The 20,106-nt window shown below is 47.7% G+C and overlaps 1 protein-coding gene across 4 annotated transcripts in view; it reads left to right on the forward strand.

Annotated features, from left to right (window-relative positions):
- Positions 1 to 20,106, forward strand: part of LOC147698471 (phosphatidylinositol 3,4,5-trisphosphate 3-phosphatase TPTE2-like) — a 308,096-nt gene that overhangs the window by 192,252 nt on the left and 95,738 nt on the right. For all 4 annotated transcript variants that reach the window (XM_086935050.1, XM_086935048.1, XM_086935049.1 and 1 more), the window contains exons 11-12: positions 5,854 to 5,935; positions 6,032 to 6,120. In XM_086935050.1, the coding sequence (XP_086791176.1) occupies positions 5,854 to 5,935; positions 6,032 to 6,120 (171 nt within the window). The remainder of the gene's footprint in view (positions 1 to 5,853; positions 5,936 to 6,031; positions 6,121 to 20,106) is intronic.

Genomic DNA, 20,106 nt, shown 5'->3' on the forward strand with positions numbered 1-20,106 from the left:
CTGAGGACTATTTTATTTGTTCTTGGGACAATTTCTGTGTGTAGACAGCACACTGCGCTTCTTGCTTTCACTTTAAATATGGCGGCTGCCAGCTTTTGTTTGCTTCTGCATATCAGCGCAGCACACAGTGCTTTATCTTTACATATGGTTGCGCCTAACTTTTGGTTTTTTTAACAGCAGTCTGCGTGGCCCCTGGAGTTTTCCAGACACGCTGCAATGCCAGCCTCATTATCACCCCACCTCCTACCACGTCCTTGCATGAATATGGCTGCGGCCCGCTTTTGTTTGCTTCTGCAGATCAGCGCAGCATGCAGCACTTTATCTTTACATATGGTGGTGGCCTGCTTTCTTTTTTTTTTTCATCAATAATTGTTTGACTTTGTATCAACATAAGATGGGGTCTAAAATGTTATCGTTAGAGAGACGCACCGTATAATCGTTACTAACGCTGAATGGTTTCGGTATTACAGACTTCCCTCTAATTTTTTTCAGATGGCAATACATCGCTCTTCCCTTTTTAGCTCTTAACTCTTTAAACTACTCTATATTGTTCACTGGAACCAGGGGCACATGTTAAAAAAAACAAAAAAAATCACAGTCTGGGTGTGAAAGGCAGAGACGGTGGCGTATTAATTGCAATGCCAGTAACTTATCAGGGCAGCCCGATAACGTTCCTCTTGGCTCTGTAGTTAACATTGTTGAAGAAAGGAGTTTAATTCTTGACACACCTTCATTAAAGTCTGGCTGTAAACCCAACTACACTTTGCTTGCTTGAACGTGTAAGGTCCTTCATTTAATCATAAATCGCAAACTACAGGTCCCAGAATGCAAAGTACAATGGTGCCTGTGTGCCCAAAACACTCATGGCCACTGTTTCTCTACTCTAAAATGGAGTGTGCAGGTTAATCGGTATGCCGATTTGCTTTAATGTAGTTACTTCTCAGCTTTGGTCTCATGTTATCATATTAGTGTGTGTGTTTATGTGCTGAGTGTTATTTATATGTACACGTCTTACATCTTGTGCCTTTCTGTTTGCTTGCATGATTGTTTAGGTGCACCTTTATATGTAAGCATGTGTATTTCTGTGTTTTAATCATTGTCTCGTTTGTTCTTTTTGTGTGCCTGTGTGCGCGTCTTTAGGATGAGCAGGAAGTGCACAAAGGCACTCTGCGATTTACATCTCAGAGCCTCAGTCTCTGTCCTGGGATGGCTTCCTTTATCTGTACTGTGTGATGTGTTTTGAAGTGAAAATGCTCCCTGCCCAGGGGGAGATGTGACCTAGGGCTCTTTGCACATGGACTCTTAACACCCAGGGTAACAACACTGATGTATTCACAAACCCCTAGCATCCTCCTTTTAAATGGAAATCTCACACCCTTGCACCTGCAATTATACCACCAAGGTTTTCTTCATTAACTCTCCAGGATTCACGTCCCAGACACCCACTTACCTCCACTCCCCTCCCTCACCTTACTTCTCCCAGCACTGCAAGTACGGATATGTACCAGTGAATGGCACTAGGTTGGCAGGTTCTTTTAAATAACAAAAAAAATACATTGCAAATAGGCGTCTTCTTTCAAATGCTCCAGAGTGACACCTAGTTGGGAATCTCACTCTAGATCTTACCCGGCTGCTCTCTGCGTCATCAGAGGCTAAGGTAAGCTGAACTCAAATAGGCTATCACTTTGTAAATAGCGGAGTATATGTCCCGGTGATTTATGGGCTTATCACTTGCAGGTGTAAATTCTAAAGACGTGAAGTTCTTTCATGCAGGGCTTATCAAAGGCAGAGACAACAAGATAAAAAGCTATATAGTTGTTCCTAGTGCCAAAGAGCACACGCTGTCAGCTGTCGTCTTCTTGTTCCACGGGTTTATTTATTTTTACCTAAAATGTCAACCCACACTCTTAAAATAATCCCTAGCTGGCCACAACAGAGAGGGGGACATAAGAAAACAAAACTACTCACTTATCACCTCTTCTTCCTTGTACACATGTGCCCCAATAACCTATGCCTTATCTTTTTTAACACCCAAAGACACAGATCTGGAGCTTAGCACCTACCTATTTCTTTTTGGTCACCAAAAAGGCAATGCTATCCGCCCATTCCATGCCACACAATTCAACCCCACACATTTTCAATCCACACCACATAATTCGACACCACACCACATAATTCAACTCAAAAACACAATTCCACAACACACCAAATACATTCCATCCACACCACAAAATTCCACATCATGCCACAACATTTATCAGCACACCACATAATTAAACTCCACGGCTTACCACTCCACAACAGAAAATACAATGCCACATAATTGCACTCCATAACACACAATTCTACTCCACATAATTCAACTACACTCAATACCACATAATTACTATTCACATATTTCCATTGCTCACCATGCCACATAATTCCACTACATAAATCCACTCCACACCACACAATTCCACGCCACACTACTCCGCAACTAACAATTCCAATCCGAACCACATAATTCCACTACACACCACATACATACACTCTACAACACACAGGTAAAAGACATTGTCATTTACAATGCCAATGCCTCAAGGAAATGTGACACTTATTGCATTTTTTGTGTGCTGTGCGATTGGTGCAGTCTTATGCAACAATGCACTACATTGCTCAATGTGATTGCAAATTCTTCCCAGTTCCCCCTCCCCACACACCTGCTCTTTGCAGACACCATTGGCTCTGTAGCGCTCATGCAGATCGGTAGCAAAACAACCCGGTAGCAGATGTAGGAGTTCATCATCAGCATAGGAATCAAGACATAGCACGAGACTCAGAAACTGGGCTTGATAACATGCATCCTTCCTGTAAGTGGAGCTTCACAATATGGCTCTCCTTGTTTTCCGTGTGGAGGTCACCATGAGTGGCTGTAAGAAAGCAGTACAAGTTGCTCCTGAAAGGGCAAAATTATCTGAATCCACAAGCGTTATCTACCATTAAAGGCCAACAGGTTTCAGCCCAATTCATTTGTTACAGCTCAACACAGCAGTGCCAATTGCCATTGAGTCTATCACCCTCCTAGGCAGTAGACTCAACAGCCTTGTGCTCCAGACACTACATTACATAATTGGGTAGACTCTCTGTCTCCGTTTTGATGGGACGTCTTCCACACCCAGTACGCTCTTGAGGTCAAGCAGGCTCCCCTTTCTGTGCAAGGGATGCCTGATGATACATGAAGATGGGCACTCCTCTTTTTAGGATCTTCTGCAGGTGCTCTTTGTTGATATCTCAGCCTAAGAAGGGTAGGATAACTCATCCGTCAATACTGCTATTGAATGTAGGACAGTGCAGCAGTACTCTGCCTGGACCTCTCACAAGAAGCATCAAAAGAGACACATTTTTCCTAGTTTTTAAGCAGAACCTGTCCATGGCAATAAAGGCACAACAGAAAACGCGGACATTGAACAAGACTAATCCCTGCTAAATCTATTTCTATCACTCTGCCCAGGTTGGATTTAAAGAGGACAAAAGACAAAAGGATTAATCAGTAGATCTGCAGCACTCGAACGAACTGGGATTCGACCAAATAATTTCGACAGAGTGTACCCAGAAGTTCTTATTTGTTTTGCGGAGTGCATAATATCAGTCATAATCTTGACATTTTCTATTGAGTACATAAATAGCCAGACTAATTTGCCTTTGAAAATACATCTACTTTTAAATTTCAGTCTATACAGTCTTTTAACTAGGAGTTTGCAGAGTTTTTCCCACTCTGCATTACCCTTGTAACACATGTAGTTCTGGCAAAATTCCACCAATCGCCGCGTGGTGGAGTTTTTTCTCACTCACATCTCGCCAATGGTAAATTGGTGAGCACAAGCGAGAATTGGTGTCCCCTAGTGAGATTTTCTGAGCAAGGGCGGCTGTGGGCATTCGCGACCGTTCGCAGTGAGAAAGCTGCTGCTCCGCTAGAAAATCTACTCGAGCAGCAGAAAAGAAGCAGCACCCACTAGTGCACCGCATCATACCGTACATGCTGATTTTACAGCACAGAACAAGTGCCCAAGAATAAAAATAAGCGAAACCAGCGTGACATGCCAATTCCTCCTTCTCACAGAACTCTGCGGAAACTTGCTGAGTTTTCATGTAACTCCACGAAATTCCGCTGATTGAAACTCCGTGAGTTCCACTCACCCCTACTTTTAACCTTTTGCGCGCTGATGACTAGCTCAGCTCATCATGCAGCCCGGTGGCGCTGTGCGGATGACGAGATGAGCTCGTCATGGCCTCCGCTGAACGCCCACGCGGGGATAATTACTCCGTTGTGCTGGGCGTTCCATTGAGCGGGCGTGGCCATGACAAGCTCAGCTCGTCATCAGCACAGCGCCACCGTGCTGCATAACGAACTGAGCGCGTCATCAGCACTGTGGCGCCGCCCGCGGCCCCCCTTCCCCCGTGTCGCGGGGGAATTAGCCCCACGGCGATGAGGTTAACCGAAACCAACTTTTGTGTATATGCAGTGAAAAACATTTTTATGGATCGTTTTGTTGTTCTCTACACTTACGATAAAAGTACAATCCTTTAGCGTGTAACAGCCAACACATTACGTGGTAAAGGAATTCCACTCCCTAAGCCTCAACCCCTTGGCCACGGGGGTAATTCTCCCGCTGTGCTGGGAGGCGGTGGGCACGCACAGCGCCCCGGTGCTCGTGACGAGCTGAGCTTGTCACGGCCACACCCGTTTGTGTGGAACGCTCAGCACAGCGGGGTAATTAGCCCCGCGTGCGAGTGTTGGAACCGTTATGACGAGCTCAGCTCGTCATGAGGACACGAGCACCGTGGCTCATGAGTCAGACGAGCTGAGCTCGTCATGAGCACGGGAGGGGTTAAACTGAATGCAAATGAAAACATGTTCATGAACCACAGTTCGCTCTGACATTTGAACTGCAATTTCTCTTGGCAGCCCTATCATAGGGTCTGTGTTTATGCAGACATAAGACACAGCATCAATCTCTTATATTGAAGATAGTACTGGCAAAAAAGTCCTTCTTGAACCTTTGGTTCTGGTTCTCATTGTATTAGCAAGACTTACAGATTCGAACCATAATGGAAGACATTTTGGATGCCATTAGTCCAACCCTGACCCTGCCTACACAGTCATTGTTGCAAACTTAATCTCTGACTTCAGTGGGATAACATGAAAGTAGAAACTATAAAAGACAGAGTACAAAATATAGGCAGAAAAATCAAAGGCTCAAAATTGCGGACACAAAATAATGACCATAGATACAATCTATCTAAAAATAAATAAATCAACATACACCTAAAGCAACCTTTTGAAATATCTTAGACATTTTTAACATGACGAACATGTCATAGGTATATATTATTAATGTTTTTCTATTTACAGTTTATATGTTTGTCTATTTTTGCAATCTATATACATGTCTTTTCACATGAAACAAGCTTTTCAGGCAGCGAAGAAGCCACATTTTTCAAGAGCACACCATCATTCCTTCCGTTTCTTTTTCTTTCTATTAATATAACTCAGTAGGTTAAGTGTCAGTCACACAGATTCGAGTGTACTCTGTAAGTCACAGAGGGCGAGTTACAAAGACATATATGAGTAGGGGACGTAGCACTACAGGTGCATTCTTTTATGTCCTGATAGGTGACCCCCAGCTAGTAAATCCAGTTTGCAATTAAATGTGAAAAACATAACTGTTAAAAGCACAGCACGTACTGCAATCTGTATAGAAACAGTAAACACCAGCATCTTTCGTACATATTTAGTTGCATGACATGTGCCTTCAAGTTACAAAAATACAGCTTTCCAGTTTTTTGTAAACCTTTTCCTTTTCTCTGTAGGTGAGAAGGGCTACGACCCAAAGTACTTCCACTACAGGGTGGAGCGGATCTTTATCGATGATCATAATGTCCCTGCTCTAGAGTAAGTAGTTGTTGTTTCTCTAACTTCATTACACAAAAAAATCTTCTTGCTCATTAAGTGTAAGTAGAAAATATTTCTGTGTTCTCATGAAATCAGGGACATGCTGAAGTTCACTGCAAGTGTCCGCGACTGGATGGCCGAGGACCCCCAGAACGTTATAGCAATTCACTGTAAAGGCGGAAAAGGTAAGAAGAGAGATAATATTTTTAATCCATAGTGCAATGCATTTGAATGTATAAAAAATAATGACAAGTTTGCATCTCCCTATCTCTGCATCAAAGTTGATTTCTTACATCCGCAGTTAATCTCCCTGTAATAAAGATGGGGTATCATGATCACTGTGCATGCGGTGATGTAACCGAGCTGCTTTTTTGGCAGCCCCCCATCTTTGGTCATCACAGACGGTTGCTTTGATATTTAATTACTAATTACAAAATACTTGGTAAACTGTATCTTCACACCTGAAAGAAGTATTTTTTTTTTTAAATCTATCTGGCACAAAAACATAGGGATGCTTTATGGGTTCATAAAAATTATTTTTCTGTAAGGTATGCTTTTTTCTTTTGCTTGGCAAGAGCCTAGCAGCTTCCAGTAATAGAGTTTTGCTAAATGCATGACACAACAAGCACTGCCAAAGCTAGAAGGCTGGCAGTCAATGCCAGACCTATTGGCTTTGCCAATGCTTGTTTATGGGCTGTGTTGGTAGTAGAGCCATTTCTTTTTCACTTCTGAGGCGCTGAATCCAATTGTGCATACATTAGACTAGAATTTATCAGGCAGCACCTATTCCTCTAGCATGATCTAATTATAAAATGGTTTTAAAGACTCGCTGGTACAGAAGATGCTCCTGTCCTGGAATTTTTGTCTGGGCCGCCAGCCCAGGAGCAACTCCAGCCCTGTTACATATAAGGTGCTCTTCTGTTTGTAATTGTTCTTTTATCAATCACTCTTAGCACCTCATGTTATACATGACCATAGGAGAACTGGTTTGTGGAGGGGCCCGGTATATTCATTTGAATGTTGGCATGCATTTACGGGGTTGATGGGTAAGTTTTTATGATTGGAGTATAGTTTGGCATACCTAGTATGAGAAAAAATATTTTTTTAGTAAGGTGGTTGTGATTTTTGATGCATAAGACTGCCTGTCTGCATTCTTGGAGGAAAATGGTACAATAAGGGTCATATTCTCAAGGAGCTATCGCCGAGTTATCGGCACCTTAACGCTGCCAAATTTGCGATAAACTTACCACCCCATTCACAAGCTGATGCAAACAGCCCATATCACCAGTTTTCCGGCGTTAGCAGCTGCAAAAAACATCGCCAAGGCTGACCCTGGCCACTATCGCTAATGAGACGCAGAGTAGGCGTTCCCGAGCAAAAAGCCACGACAAAACCACAACATTCTCAACAACCAGCCTGGTCTGTGATAAGATCATAAAACATGCGATAAGGCACGTTATTACCAGGACACTAACACCTGCTCTGACCTGGTGCAAAGTCGGACTACAGCCTGCACCACAAAAGAGAGCCCAGCCCAGAGCCACACCTGAAGAACAACAGATGCCATGGAGCCACAGAACATGCATCCCGGAGCCCCAATAGGGCAACAACACCCACCGCCATAACCTCCAGGACCCTACCTCCCCCCCCCCCAGCCCCACTCCGGGCACCCCCACCCACCCCCGGACAAAGATATGTCACATCAACCACACAGAATCATATACCAAATAACCTGCATGATGTCGCGCAATAACATTTGATGGCATGCATGTGTCGTCACAAAAATGAGCATCACACATTCACCTTCGAAGCAACAACTGATAATATTATTTTAAAAAACACAGAACAGAAATGAAGACACATGTCGGCTCCCTTCGGGACAATCCGTAGGTCACAGCCTGCAAGACAAAAATCATGATGAGAAGGTGTGTCTTGCGCACATCAAAGGACAGAGAGAAAGCGAAGGAGAGAGAGAGAGAGCGAAGCAAAAGGAGCAAGAGAAAGACGGACAGAGAGGGTGAGCGAGAGAAAGACGGACAGAGAGGGTGAGCGAGAGAAAGACTGGCAGAGAGGGTGATCGAGAGATAGAGGGACAGAGAGGGAGATAGACGGATAGATAGGGGGAGAGGGAGGTAAACAGACAGCTAGGGGGAGAGGGAGATAGACGGACAGAGAGAGTGAGCGAGAGAAAGACTGGCAAAGAGGGTGAGCGAGAGATAGAGGGACAGAGAGGGGGAGAGGGAGATAGACGGACAGATAGGGGGAGAGGGAGATAGACGGACAGCTAGGGGGAGAGAGAGATAGACGGACAGGTAGGGGGAGAGAGAGAGAGAGAAAAGAAGAGAGGGACAGGGAGAGAGAGTGCCGACACTGCGCACCCAGGCCACAATGCTCACCTGCTGCCACTGGTGTGTCTCCAACCCCCTGCCGGTATGTAGTGAAGTTCACCAGGTCCCATATCTGAGACAGACCCGTCATCTGAAACAGACTCCAGATACATGAATGGCACAGTACATACAATTGAACACAACATCATCGCCTGTCCGCCCCTGCGCACCCAGGCAGCTGCACCCCAGCCCCTGCCGCCGCCCAGCGGTACATGCCCGCCCCTGCACACCCAAGCCTCACTGCTGCTCACCTTCCACCCTTACCGTGTAGCAATGAGGACACACCACGTGCTGCTGCAAGTCACAAGCCCAGGCCCCGCGGACATGGCACCCACCACATCATTCAGCCCCGCTCCGCAGGCCACCAGGTCTCACGTTTGGTGCTGGGTCTTGATTACTCCATGGCAGAGGACATACCAGTGCACCCGGCCTCATCGCAGGCTGCACACCGGCTCAGCCTCATAGGTGCCACTAACTCTGTGATCCAGGAGTCGACGCCACGTGGCAGTAGGACAGCGCTGCCCACTGGTTCAGGCCTACACTGCAGTCCAGCAGGGCACACAAAACCTGAGCCACCCAGACTGCCGGGACGGGGCATCATCGCAGGCTGCACACCCGCTCAGCACTTAAGGTGCCCCTACCTCAGTGCACCCAAAGTCACCTTCTCAAGGCGTGTTGGCCGCAGTGTATCCGGTGCCACCAAGTCTGTGCCCCCACAGTCATGGACCTTCTATGATTGGGTATCGTGGTGCGAAGCCATCATGTCCCCTCCGAGCCAGCAGAATGTAATGTTGCAGGCCCCTGGGCCCCCATGCCTACATGCACACCACACAGATACACCCCTAGAGAGGTTGGAAATGGCGTTGTGCACGTGTGCCCGGCCCTTTTTATTTGCAGGATCACATGTGCTGTGACGCGTGTGCTGGATGGGTGTGGAGTGGGTGTAAACGAGCTGTGAGGGAGTGGCCGTGGCATGCTGACAACTAGACCTGTGAGCAGCAGATCACTACAGGGGAGTCCTGGCACATGTGGCGTTGTTGCCCCCCCGGGAGTGTAAGCGTGGTGGGCTGGCTTGGCGTATGCCAGTCCAGCGTAAGGGTTTGAACGATGACCCAGGGGTTCTGTGCTTCATTCTGTACAGGGCTGGACAAGGAAGTAACAAAAGTGTGTGTCGTTGTTGTTGCGTCGGCACAACCCGGACAACAATCGGAAATGTGTTACCCTGTGAACCAAGTCCAACGACATGAGCCACATGGACGTAAGAGAAATTCACTGACCCCACATTCATCCATACTGACGCACTTGAAAGACCATAGACACGACGCATCTGTGTAATTCGGAATGTTTAATGCACATTCAGTGGAGTGTTGCATCTGGAGCAGTACAAGGCCATGCAAACCCCACTTTCAAAGGCCAGTCAGAGTCCTTCATGGAATGACAAGTCCAAAGGAAGAGGAAGTGTTCAGTCCGCAGTTAGTGCTGTGTCATTGGCGATCAAACAGATTATGCCAGTCCATGTCGAGATACAAGGTGAGTGTCGCAGGGTGCATCGGGGGACAGTGGAAGGTGATGATGCAGAGGGCAGTACCAAGCTGAAACTGGCCATATTGTGGAGATGAATGCTACTGCGTCCTTCTTACCACGAAGGAGGTTTCATCCGCATCTTCGTCCTCTACTGTTCCATGTGCCTCATGTGTGGGCGGTGGTGTTCTGTCTCCAGCACTCAGGGGCCAGAGGGGGAATGTCTGCTGCACTGTGTGGCACTGACAGTTCAGGGGGGCGGAGATGTAGATGTGGTGGTAGCAGCAGCATGCATCAGCGCCAGGCCTTGTGGCAGCGATGCCATAAGGATGGTCTTATCTCATTGTAGAACCCAGTTACCATTCACTGGTGTGCAGCCATGGCAGCCACTCTTTCCGCATTGGCATGCTCCATGGTGTCCATTAACCTCCGCATGTTTCCCAACTCCCGTCTGACATCGCTGGAGCCACTCTGACTGGACAGTTGTTCTAGTCTCTGAGTCAGGGCTCCACCAATGTCAGCCATGGTCCGTTGGAGAGCATGGAGTGGACTGTGGGTGTCCGTTAGGGACTCTGACACCCATGTATGGCATCCAGTTTGTCTGTCCTGCGGTCGAAGCCCACCCACACCTGTTCAGCCAGCTGCTCCTGGCACCCCAACACACGGTCTTGGAAGGTCATGTGTTCTTCGTGTGAGCCCTGGGAGGCAGCTGTGGTGGTGGGTGTTGCATGCTGTGTGGTCTGTGCAGGGGATGGGCTGTTCTCGTTGCAGCTGGGCTGACCTGCTTCTGAAGCTGTGTTGCCGAGGCTGTCAATGAACTCCTGGAGGGCGTCAGAGTCGAAGCTGTGGTGGTCCTCTACGTCATCAGAGAAGAGAAGGTCGAGCTGCTCTGCAGGAGGTGTTGATTCTCCTTCTGCAATGTTAAGGGGAGCTGCAGTTTAACATTGTGTTCACATGTATGTTGTCGCTTTGTCCATGTTTACATACAGACTGCATGACTGTGTACGTGTTGGCTGTTTGGGAGGAGATGCCTATTTGATGGGGGACAGTCGACATTTCGACAACAGACGTGTGTGTCTTTGTACTTGTACATTATCAACTCACATTTCCCTGCAATGCAACTTGTGATTGGCCGTTTCTACACCAAGTCGGCACCAGTTGTGTTGTGTGTTCTGTTGTGGACGTGTTGCTGTTTGTGCCACATTGTTGTCAGTGTTGATGTGCTCTGCCTGTTTGTGTGTGTGCTGCATTTTGGGAGAGTGGCCCCTGCACCTCTGTTTGTGCTGCCCCTTCTATATTTCATGCAATGTGCCTTTGACTTCTGTGCTTATGCAGTGCTGAGATGTTGCATACTTGGGTGCATTGGTCTCTTGGTGGGAGTTGGGGGTCTGGGGCATGGTTTGTCCGCAGATGTGCTCTACTTAATTGTGCATGTGTGCCATTGTGGCCATCTCCCCCGTCCCCCAGTCCCTGGTTGTTACTCACCCTGGTGCTGTTGTGTCCGGTCATGTTGAGCAGTGTCTGGTCCCCCGACTCCTGCCACCGTCTCCCCACTGATGACTGTGGACATAATTTCCTCCATATCGCCCAGCTCCTCCTGTGGCGCAGGACTGCCACCTCCAGTCTGCATTGCTGCATTCCGGTTGTTGGCAAATTTCAGCTTGGTTTTGCGCTTGACGTCATTCCAGCGCCTCTTGACCTTTTCCACTGTCCTCTTCAGCACTCCCACTGCATTCACCTTGTCCACGATGGACTGCCATAGTCCATTTTCTGTTGCCAATGACACAGTGGAGGTGACGAACAGTTGTTGATGGGGTTCGACCACCTCCGTTATCAGGATCCTGTTTTCCTGCGGACTGAAGTGCTTCTTCCTACTCTTCTTCTCCTTGGCCTTCCCTGACCAGAGGTCCCAGGCAGGTCCTCCAGGGGGCTTGTGGGGTTCTGGTTCTCCTCCGTACTTGCTCCGGCACCATCCATTGCACTTCGCTGCTGTTTGGCATTTGTTTGTCTGTTTTTTTCTCCTTTTATGGTGATTTTTCCCACCTGACGCATGTAAATTGCAGGCCTGTCTCTGGTTTTCGCAGATTTTTGTACAGCGATTGGCCTCATCGCAGGATTTTTCACGTTTTGCATTTTTGCGGTGTGGCGTTGATTTTAACGCAGCCATTTGATGCGTTGTCTGGTGACTAGCACATGGCACCGCCGTGTTGTGAATACCTGGTTAACACAGCGTAAATTACCAGCAATGGACTGCAATGTTGAGGGTTGCGTTAAGTAACTTTTGCAATGGTTATCACACGTTCTTGAGAATATACCCATAGGTTTTTTAAATATTTAGAAAAGAAGCAACCTTTAAAGATATCTCAAAAACTTAATGGCGATAACAACTTACTAAAACTGTATTAACTTGTACTCTGCAAGAAGGAGGGACATGGTTAGGACGCTGAAGATGGCGGTCGCATGAGCCTGCTGCTCTGTGCCGGCCCAGCAATAATCCTGTTGCATCGTGACAGGGGGGGACCGCGGATGGCCCTAGAGATTGCGTTTCCGCACAAAACTCCCCGGCTGGAAAAATTAGAGGTTGACGGCTGTGCTTTGCCGAGCTGGTGACTGGAGACTGCAGCTAACACGAGCAGCGAGACGGGGAGTGCCTGCTGTGCTGGGGGCCTCCTCTAGGCTGCAGGCTTTGGTGATGTGGCACCAGCCTGGTGGGGAGTGATGGAGCACAGGAGGCTGGGGCTGCGATGGTGCAAGTCCATGGAGCTGAGTACTGACCAGCGTCGCAGGAGGTTGAACCCTGGTACTGTGAGCACCTGCAAGGAACCTCATGACACTGCTGGCTGGAATGCAGCCGAAGATTCTTGCCCCTAGAGACTGTCTTGTTGAAGGCTGATGACACTGTTGTGAGGGGGCCTATGGCTTGATGGGAACCGTAAGGCAGAATGCTGTGCTGCGTTTGGAGCCAAAACTCTTCTTAGAGTTGGACATTGTGCGGGGAGCTGCCCTCTTCATAGCTGTGTAGCGGCCAGAGGTAAACTCCTGAAGCGGGTGGCTGCACCCTTAGGGGCTACATATTTCACCCTGCAGCCGACAGCCAGGAAGGGCTGGTTTCTTGTTGAGTGGGCCTCTGCCTGCTATCTTGTACCTCATGTGTAGGCCCAGGGGTGTCGGTGTGCATGCTTGGACCAGAGTTCACTATTTGCATACTGCAACGTAGCTCACCTTGAGTCATCAGTTTGCTCTTGGCTAGTGGGGAGCACAACTGGCAGCTGCCCTACAGTGGTTTGAAGGTCAGTGTTCCTTACCCCTCCCCACAGTGCTGCATACTTGCCACATTGCATGTGCTTGGCTAAGGGCTTGAAGGGCCTCGGATAGACCCCGACATTGCTTTACCCAGGCTAGAGCGCAGTGCCTGACGCACACTCATTCGTGAAGTGCCTGGGGGAGCTGGTGAAAGAAGATCACCCCTCGAGTGCAAGCCTCATTGTGGAGTGGCTTCATCAGTTCTACCTGCAGTCCTGCTGAGGTGGGTCGTATCTCAGCCTTCACAGTGTAGAAGTGGTAAATATTAGGAAACCAAGCAATAAACATGGGACTAGCCAGTTAGAGGCAAGAGAACCCTCGCCACCACCCCCAGGGTCTATGGAGACCAGCGATGCCACTGACGCTTCGATCCACTCGCACTTGGACATGGTGCTCGCTGCTATTGCAGACACTAAATCTGCACTCCAACAAGACATCAGTGTAGTATCTTTGGGACTGGGTCTTCTGCAGACAGAGCACCGTAAACTGATGGATCATGTCAAGGGGGTTGAACACTCAGTCAGTGAACTTTAACCTGACCAGAAAGCAATGTCTCATAGACTGGAGGATATTTCCACCTGGGTGCTTACCCTAGAACAGAGGGTCGAAGATGCAGAGGCCGCAACTGATGCAATAAAATTAGGGTAGTGGGGCTCCCTGAAGGCGCAGAAGGAACAGAAATGGTGACTTTTGAAGAAAATTGGCTTTGGACTGATGTAATACTTGGTCACCTCGAACAGTTATTTGCCCTGGAGAAACCTCATAGATTGGCAGGCCGCCTGCTGTTACCAGGATGACCCCCTCGCCTGTAGTTGGGGTATTGTTTGCCTGTCCTGGCAGTCGAGACTTGTACTGCTGCTGCCGGGGCATAGGGGGGAATGGGCGATTGATGTCTAGGCATACTACTCTGTTCTCCATTATGGTAGATCATACACATACCGTCACCTTTGTGTCCTGGAATATTAGGGGAATGGGCTCAGCCTCCAAATGCCATAATATCCATCATTACTTGCGGCGGTGGATGGCACAAATAGTTAGGTTGCAAGAGACACACCTTACACCAGAGGGGACGCAAGTGGAGGGGTCTGCTATATACGACCTTCTATTCCGCTTACTCCAAGGGGGCCTTACTATGGATACTAGCGGGGAACCCTTTTGAACATATGCACTCCATTATCGAAAAAGATGAGCATTATGTTCTTGTTAAGGATAGATTGATGGGCAGGGAGGTCACCTTTGGAAGTGTTTATGCACTGAATCTAGATCAGGTTCTTCCAGTCAATGTCTATCCCCTTGTCCTCTTTGATGACAGATGATCTTATCATGGGAGGTTATTTTATTTGCATGGTTAATGTTAACTTAGACATATCAAGACCTTTCTTACACTCAGAGGCCTTTGGGAGCTGTTTGGAGCACTGGGAACTGTTGGACATCTGGATGGCCCATCACAGGTTGGAACGTAATTACTCATACTACTCACAACTTTATAGACTGCATACCAGGTTGGACATGTTTGCTTGTTCGTCCAGACGTAGTCCATACATAACCCACGCAGAATATTTAGGACGCACGTTTTCAGACCACAGTCAGCTGTTGTTGGCGTTTGACTCCATAGCAGAGCGCCCAGTGATACCCACTTGTTGCTTAAATACTTTAATGCTGGAAGACCGCTCCTTTAGGCCCTCCATACAAATGGCTATCTCCAACTATTTTCAGTTCAACCTGGATTTGGCCACTAATATACTTGCTGAGTGGGAAGCTTTGAAGATAGCACTGACGTGGTCAATGTTTGGGACAGTCCTCCATCGAGGTTAAGAAGGAACTGCATGGGGAACTCACTGCTTTGGAACTCCGCCTTCGGTAGTTGGACAACCTACTAGGCACAGAGGAGGGAATCCAGACACAATTAACAGAAATTAGGGGCCAATACATTGCCACACTCGAACTCCTCCATTGTCTTGATTATAGGGATTGCCTTGCTAAAGTGCCTGGTAAAGGTGGTAGACCAGGTGCTTCTGCCATGGCTGGTCTGCCCAGAATCGAGGGGGGCATCTATTACACAAATCTTATCAGGGGAGGGCGCTCCAATTTATTCTCCTTGGGCCATTAATACTGCCTTTTGGAAGTACTATGAAATGATTTCCCAGCACCTGGAGGCAACCTTGCCAAAGACCTTGACCAGATTATTAGCCCCACTTCCTCTGCGTACGCTCAACCCTGCTCTTTGGGAGGCGCTTAGGGCCCAGTCACGGTGCATGAGATTCAGTCTGCCATCAAGGACATGGCTATTGGAAAAACCCAGGACCCGGATGGGCTGCCGGAGAAATTCTATGCTGCCTTTGCCTCTGCCCTGGCCCCTAGATTGGAGTCCGTATATGCTGAGTTGATGTGCTTGGGCTTGTTGCCTGAATATACGAGGGATGCATTGGTAATCCCCCTCCGCAAGTCTAGAGTCTTGGGCTAGTCCAAATCAGAGTTTCGCCCTTTGTCCATGCTGAACATGGATTTCAAGATTCTTAGCAAAGTGTTAGCCCTGCTGTTGCTACCTCATACGCCAAACCTCATACATAGTGACCAGAATGGGTTTATACCGAGACTCTCCACCTCCCTAAATCTTTGTTGATTGTACCATGGTCTGTACCATCAGGATATTCATGCATATCCAAACGCTCTTATTACCTTAGTTGACCTTGAAAAGGCTTTCAACTTGGTGAGGTGGGACTTTCTCCATGCAGTTATGCTCAGGATTGGGCTGGAAGAAGGCTGGACAAAATGTCATCATCTTTTCTATACAAACCCTACGGCTAAGGTCAAAACTGGAGGCACCATCTCCACCTAATATGGAATCCACCAAGGCACTAGGAAGGGGTGTCCCCTCTGCCCCCTTTTGTTTGCTTTGGCCATTGAGTCACTGGTGGAACTTTTCTACTGGTGTGGAATGGGATATGGGATGATAGTAGAGGGCAAGGAGCTTATCATAGCTTTGTAAGCTGATGACTTGTATCTAGCCCTTGGGGAGTTGGGAATGCATTGATCCTGTTGAATGAATTGTCTGCACTTGTCGGATTCCAGGTCAATAGAACTGAAACATGTTTGTTCCCCATGACAGCAGGTTCGCATCAGCCATCTGCTGTGCCCCCCGGAGTTGACTTGGTTGCCGGTGGCCATCAGATATCTAGGAATCTTGGTGTTCCATACTTTGGAAGACATTTGAAAGGGCAATCTGGGGAAGGTCCCTCAAGTCCTGTATTCAGTTTTGCTGTCTTTAAAACGGCCCGTCATGGCTCGCTTTTCTCTGTCCAAGACTATCATGTTGGTGAGGTTGCTATACTTCTTTGTTAATCTCTCAATCAAGTTTTCCTGTGCCTGGTTTAATCAATTGGATACCCTACACTCAAAATGAATATGGGAAGGTGGCCGAAATAGAGTCTCCTTGGAACTACTCCTAAGACCCCCAGTCAAAGGGTGGTCTGGTTGCTCCAAATTTATTAATTACATTATTTGGTGGTCCAACTACAGTGGCTAACCCAGTGGCTGGATGGAACACAACTGGAAGACCTGAGACCCATCAAGTTGGCTGGTAATTGGTGTAGGTAATTGGCTAAGCTACTCCACTCGGCTGTGGAGATTCCACGTACGGGAGTGTTATTGAGAGTTGCCTTACAATGCTGGTAGAGATGCCGGCAGAGGACAGCTAGCTCTCCTTTATATGCCCCGGCCTTACCACTGGTGGGGCTCCCACACGGGGTACCTTCATCCTCCTTAACCAGGCAGCAACTATCTGCTTGAATGGCTGTGGGCCTGTCCAAGTGGGTGACTGCTACCAATTGGGAGCATTGATCCTATTGGCAGACTTTATGCTACAATGTGATTTACCCCATGTCAATTCCTGACCTTAAGGGTTTGGTAATAACATTTGGAGACCTGTGGTCGGATAGCCGACGGGAACCAGAGACCCATGCTGTTTTTCAGCTGTTGGTAACTATGGACATTGCGCACCACTTGGTGAAATGGTTGTACCACACGAAATTAGAGATGACGAAGTCAGAGGACATGGAGGAGATGGGAGGCACTGCTGGGAAGGGACCTCTTGGATTCTGAGTCAAGTACGATGCTGGGATATCTCAAGTGTATTTCTAGGAATACAAGATTGAAATATATCCAATTGAATTATATATACATGACCTACCTGGCTCCTCATCGGCTACAGGTCATGTGCAGAGGAGAGCCAAGTTCATGTCCCAGATGCAAGGCCCTAGGGGCATATTTTGATAATCCGAAATGGAGCTGCCCAGGACTGTGATCATTCGGGGAAACTGTGGTCACTACAGGGTATTAGACTGTACCATCTCGTGTACAGCAGAGGTGTGCCTCTTGGGGTTGTTCCCCCACACCAAAGTCATGCAAGGTTGTCACTAGATTCATTGAGCAGGTCTTGGTATTTGCAAGGAGATGGATAGCAATGAGATGGCGCTCGAGTGGACCAGACAGTTGTAATCTGGGCAAGAGGTGTTTCCATGTGAGCCAGGATGGAGGAGAGGGCTTTGGTTTAGGAGGATGCAAGAGTGGTGAGATGACGTTTGTTGGTCGGACTTTGGGTGGAGGTACTGGAAGCCTGGGACAGCTGAGGGAAGACACTGGAAGAGATTATGGAGGTCAGTCCCCGCAGAGAGGAGAAGCTGAGGAAAGCCCATCGGGGTAGCCTTGGAGAATAGCAGACATATTGATTAGAGGATGGGGGAGGCGGAGATTTTGGGGGCATGAAAGGAGGCTCCCTTCCGTATGTACATTATTTTTTTATTTATTTTCAAAGTTTTATATAGCGCAAACAAGATCTTCGCAGATATCAGAGCGCTTTACATAGAAGGGTACATGAGGGAACAAAGTCAAATAAGTAAATCAATAGATCACACAGTACAAATAATACAAATAGGTAACTGCAAAGCCAATCATGTGAGTAATAAGACAACTCATACAAATAAGTAAAGGGGTCAAGCATGTAATACAGATCGGTGCAGGGTGTTAATAGGGTTCGAGATAGTAGTTCAAGTGTATTTAGCCATGAGGATAGCTTTTACTTCTTTTTTAAAGAGTGTAGTGGAGGAGATAAGCCTGGTTTCGGGAGGGAGTGAGTTCCAAATCCTAGGCGCCATTCCTGAGAAGGAGCGCTTGTATGTTTTTTCCTTCCGGAATCTTCGAGGTTTCAGCAGAAGATTGTTTGTGCCTCTCGTGTTTCTGATTCCCCCAGAGATTGTCAATTTCTGAGCAAGGTAGCCGGGTGAGTTTAGGTGTACCGCCTTGTGTGTCATGCAGGCGATTTTCAGATGCATTCTGGCTTCAAAAGGCAGCCAATTCAGGGACTTCAGGTCAGGGGTAATGTGGGAGTGCTTTTTTGACCCAGTGATGAGTCTCGCTGCAGCATTTAGAGACGCTTTTAGTGGTGCGGTTGTAGTTAGTGGGAGTCCGCAGAGGGCGGTGCTGCCGTATTCAATTCGTGGGATGACTAGTGCTTGTACTGCAGTTTGGAAGTCTTTGGCTGGGAGGTAGGGTTTAAGTTTCCTCAGAGTATTGATCTGGAAGTTCGCTCCCTTTGTTGCCTTGCTGATATGTTGCTGCATGTTGAGATTGGTGTCGAGTGTTATGCCTAAAGATTTTGCTGAGTCCACGATGGTGGGTTGGACATTGACTGCGGTTAGGAGTTTAAGCCAGTGTTGAGTGGTGGATATCTTCGCTGGAGGTGAGATCAGAAGGAACTCTGTTTTCAGGTCATTGAGTTTGAGGTGATTGTCGGCAAGCCAGGATTGGGTGCATCTGATCGTTGAGTTCAGGAGCAGGATGTCATTGGGTGATTGTAATTTGAGGTAAAGTTGGGTGTCATCGGCGTACATGTGGAAGTGTACATTGGATGCTTGTAGCAAGGTGGTGAGAGGTTCCATGACTAGGTTGAACAAAGTTGGGGATAGAGAGGATCCTTGGGGGACGCCTAGCGTTACAGGTATTGGCGAGGACATCAGGTTGTTGCTCTTGAATTTCTGCGACCTGTTGTGAAGAAAGGAAGTGAACCATTTGAGGACAGTTCCAGATAAGCCCATTCTTTTGTTTAGTAGTTCTAGTAGATTCTCATGTTTAACGGTGTCGAATGCTGAGGAGAGATCAAGAAGGATGAGGAGGCAGGTGTCGTTTTGGTCTAGCATTTGAAGTGCGTCGTCAATTATGTGAGTCATAGCAGTTTCTGTGCTGTGTCCTGCTCGGAAGCCTGATTGGTGAGGGTTGAGGAGATCGAATTGCTCAATGTGTTTAGTCAATTGTAGTTGTGCGCATTTTTCCAGCAGTTTGGCGAGAGTGGGGATATTGGTGATGGGACGGTAATTGTTGAGATCAGAGGGGTCGGCTGTTGGTTTCTTTAGTAGAGGTGTGACCTGACCAACTTTGAGGGAGTCAGGTATGCTTCCTTGTTGGAGAGCTGTTGATGATTTTAGTCCAGAGAGGGAGAAGCAAAGGGGTAAAGTCTTTTACTGCGAAGGCAGGGAGGGGGTCCGTGAGGTGATTGGATGGGTTCAGGGTGCTGAGTAATTTGCCAATTTCTTCTTCCGAGTATGTGCCAAAGGTTGACCATGTAGCATTGTTTTTTGGTTCAGCGGGTGCTAGGCATTGAGGTTTGGAGTAGAGCCTTGCGTCAATGAGGAGATCGCTTTTTATTTTGTCAGTTTTTTGGATAAAGAAAGCAGCGAAGTCTTCACAGGAGGGTGCCTCACGCCCAGTGTTGAGTGGTTGTGGTTGCTCCTTGGATTGTGACTTGATTAGCTCAAACAGTTTTCTCGGGCAGTTTTTTGCTTGGTCAAGTTGGAGGCTGAAGAAGTCCGATTTTGAGCGTTTTATTTTCCTGAAGTAGGCGTTTCTCTTTTTCTTCAGATCTTTTAGGTGCATTGCGGAGGGGGCTGATCTCCAGGTCCGTTCTGC

The sequence above is a fragment of the Lissotriton vulgaris genome, chromosome 8 (assembly GCF_964263255.1).
Source record: "Lissotriton vulgaris chromosome 8, aLisVul1.2, whole genome shotgun sequence".
Lineage (NCBI taxonomy): Eukaryota > Metazoa > Chordata > Amphibia > Caudata > Salamandridae > Lissotriton > Lissotriton vulgaris.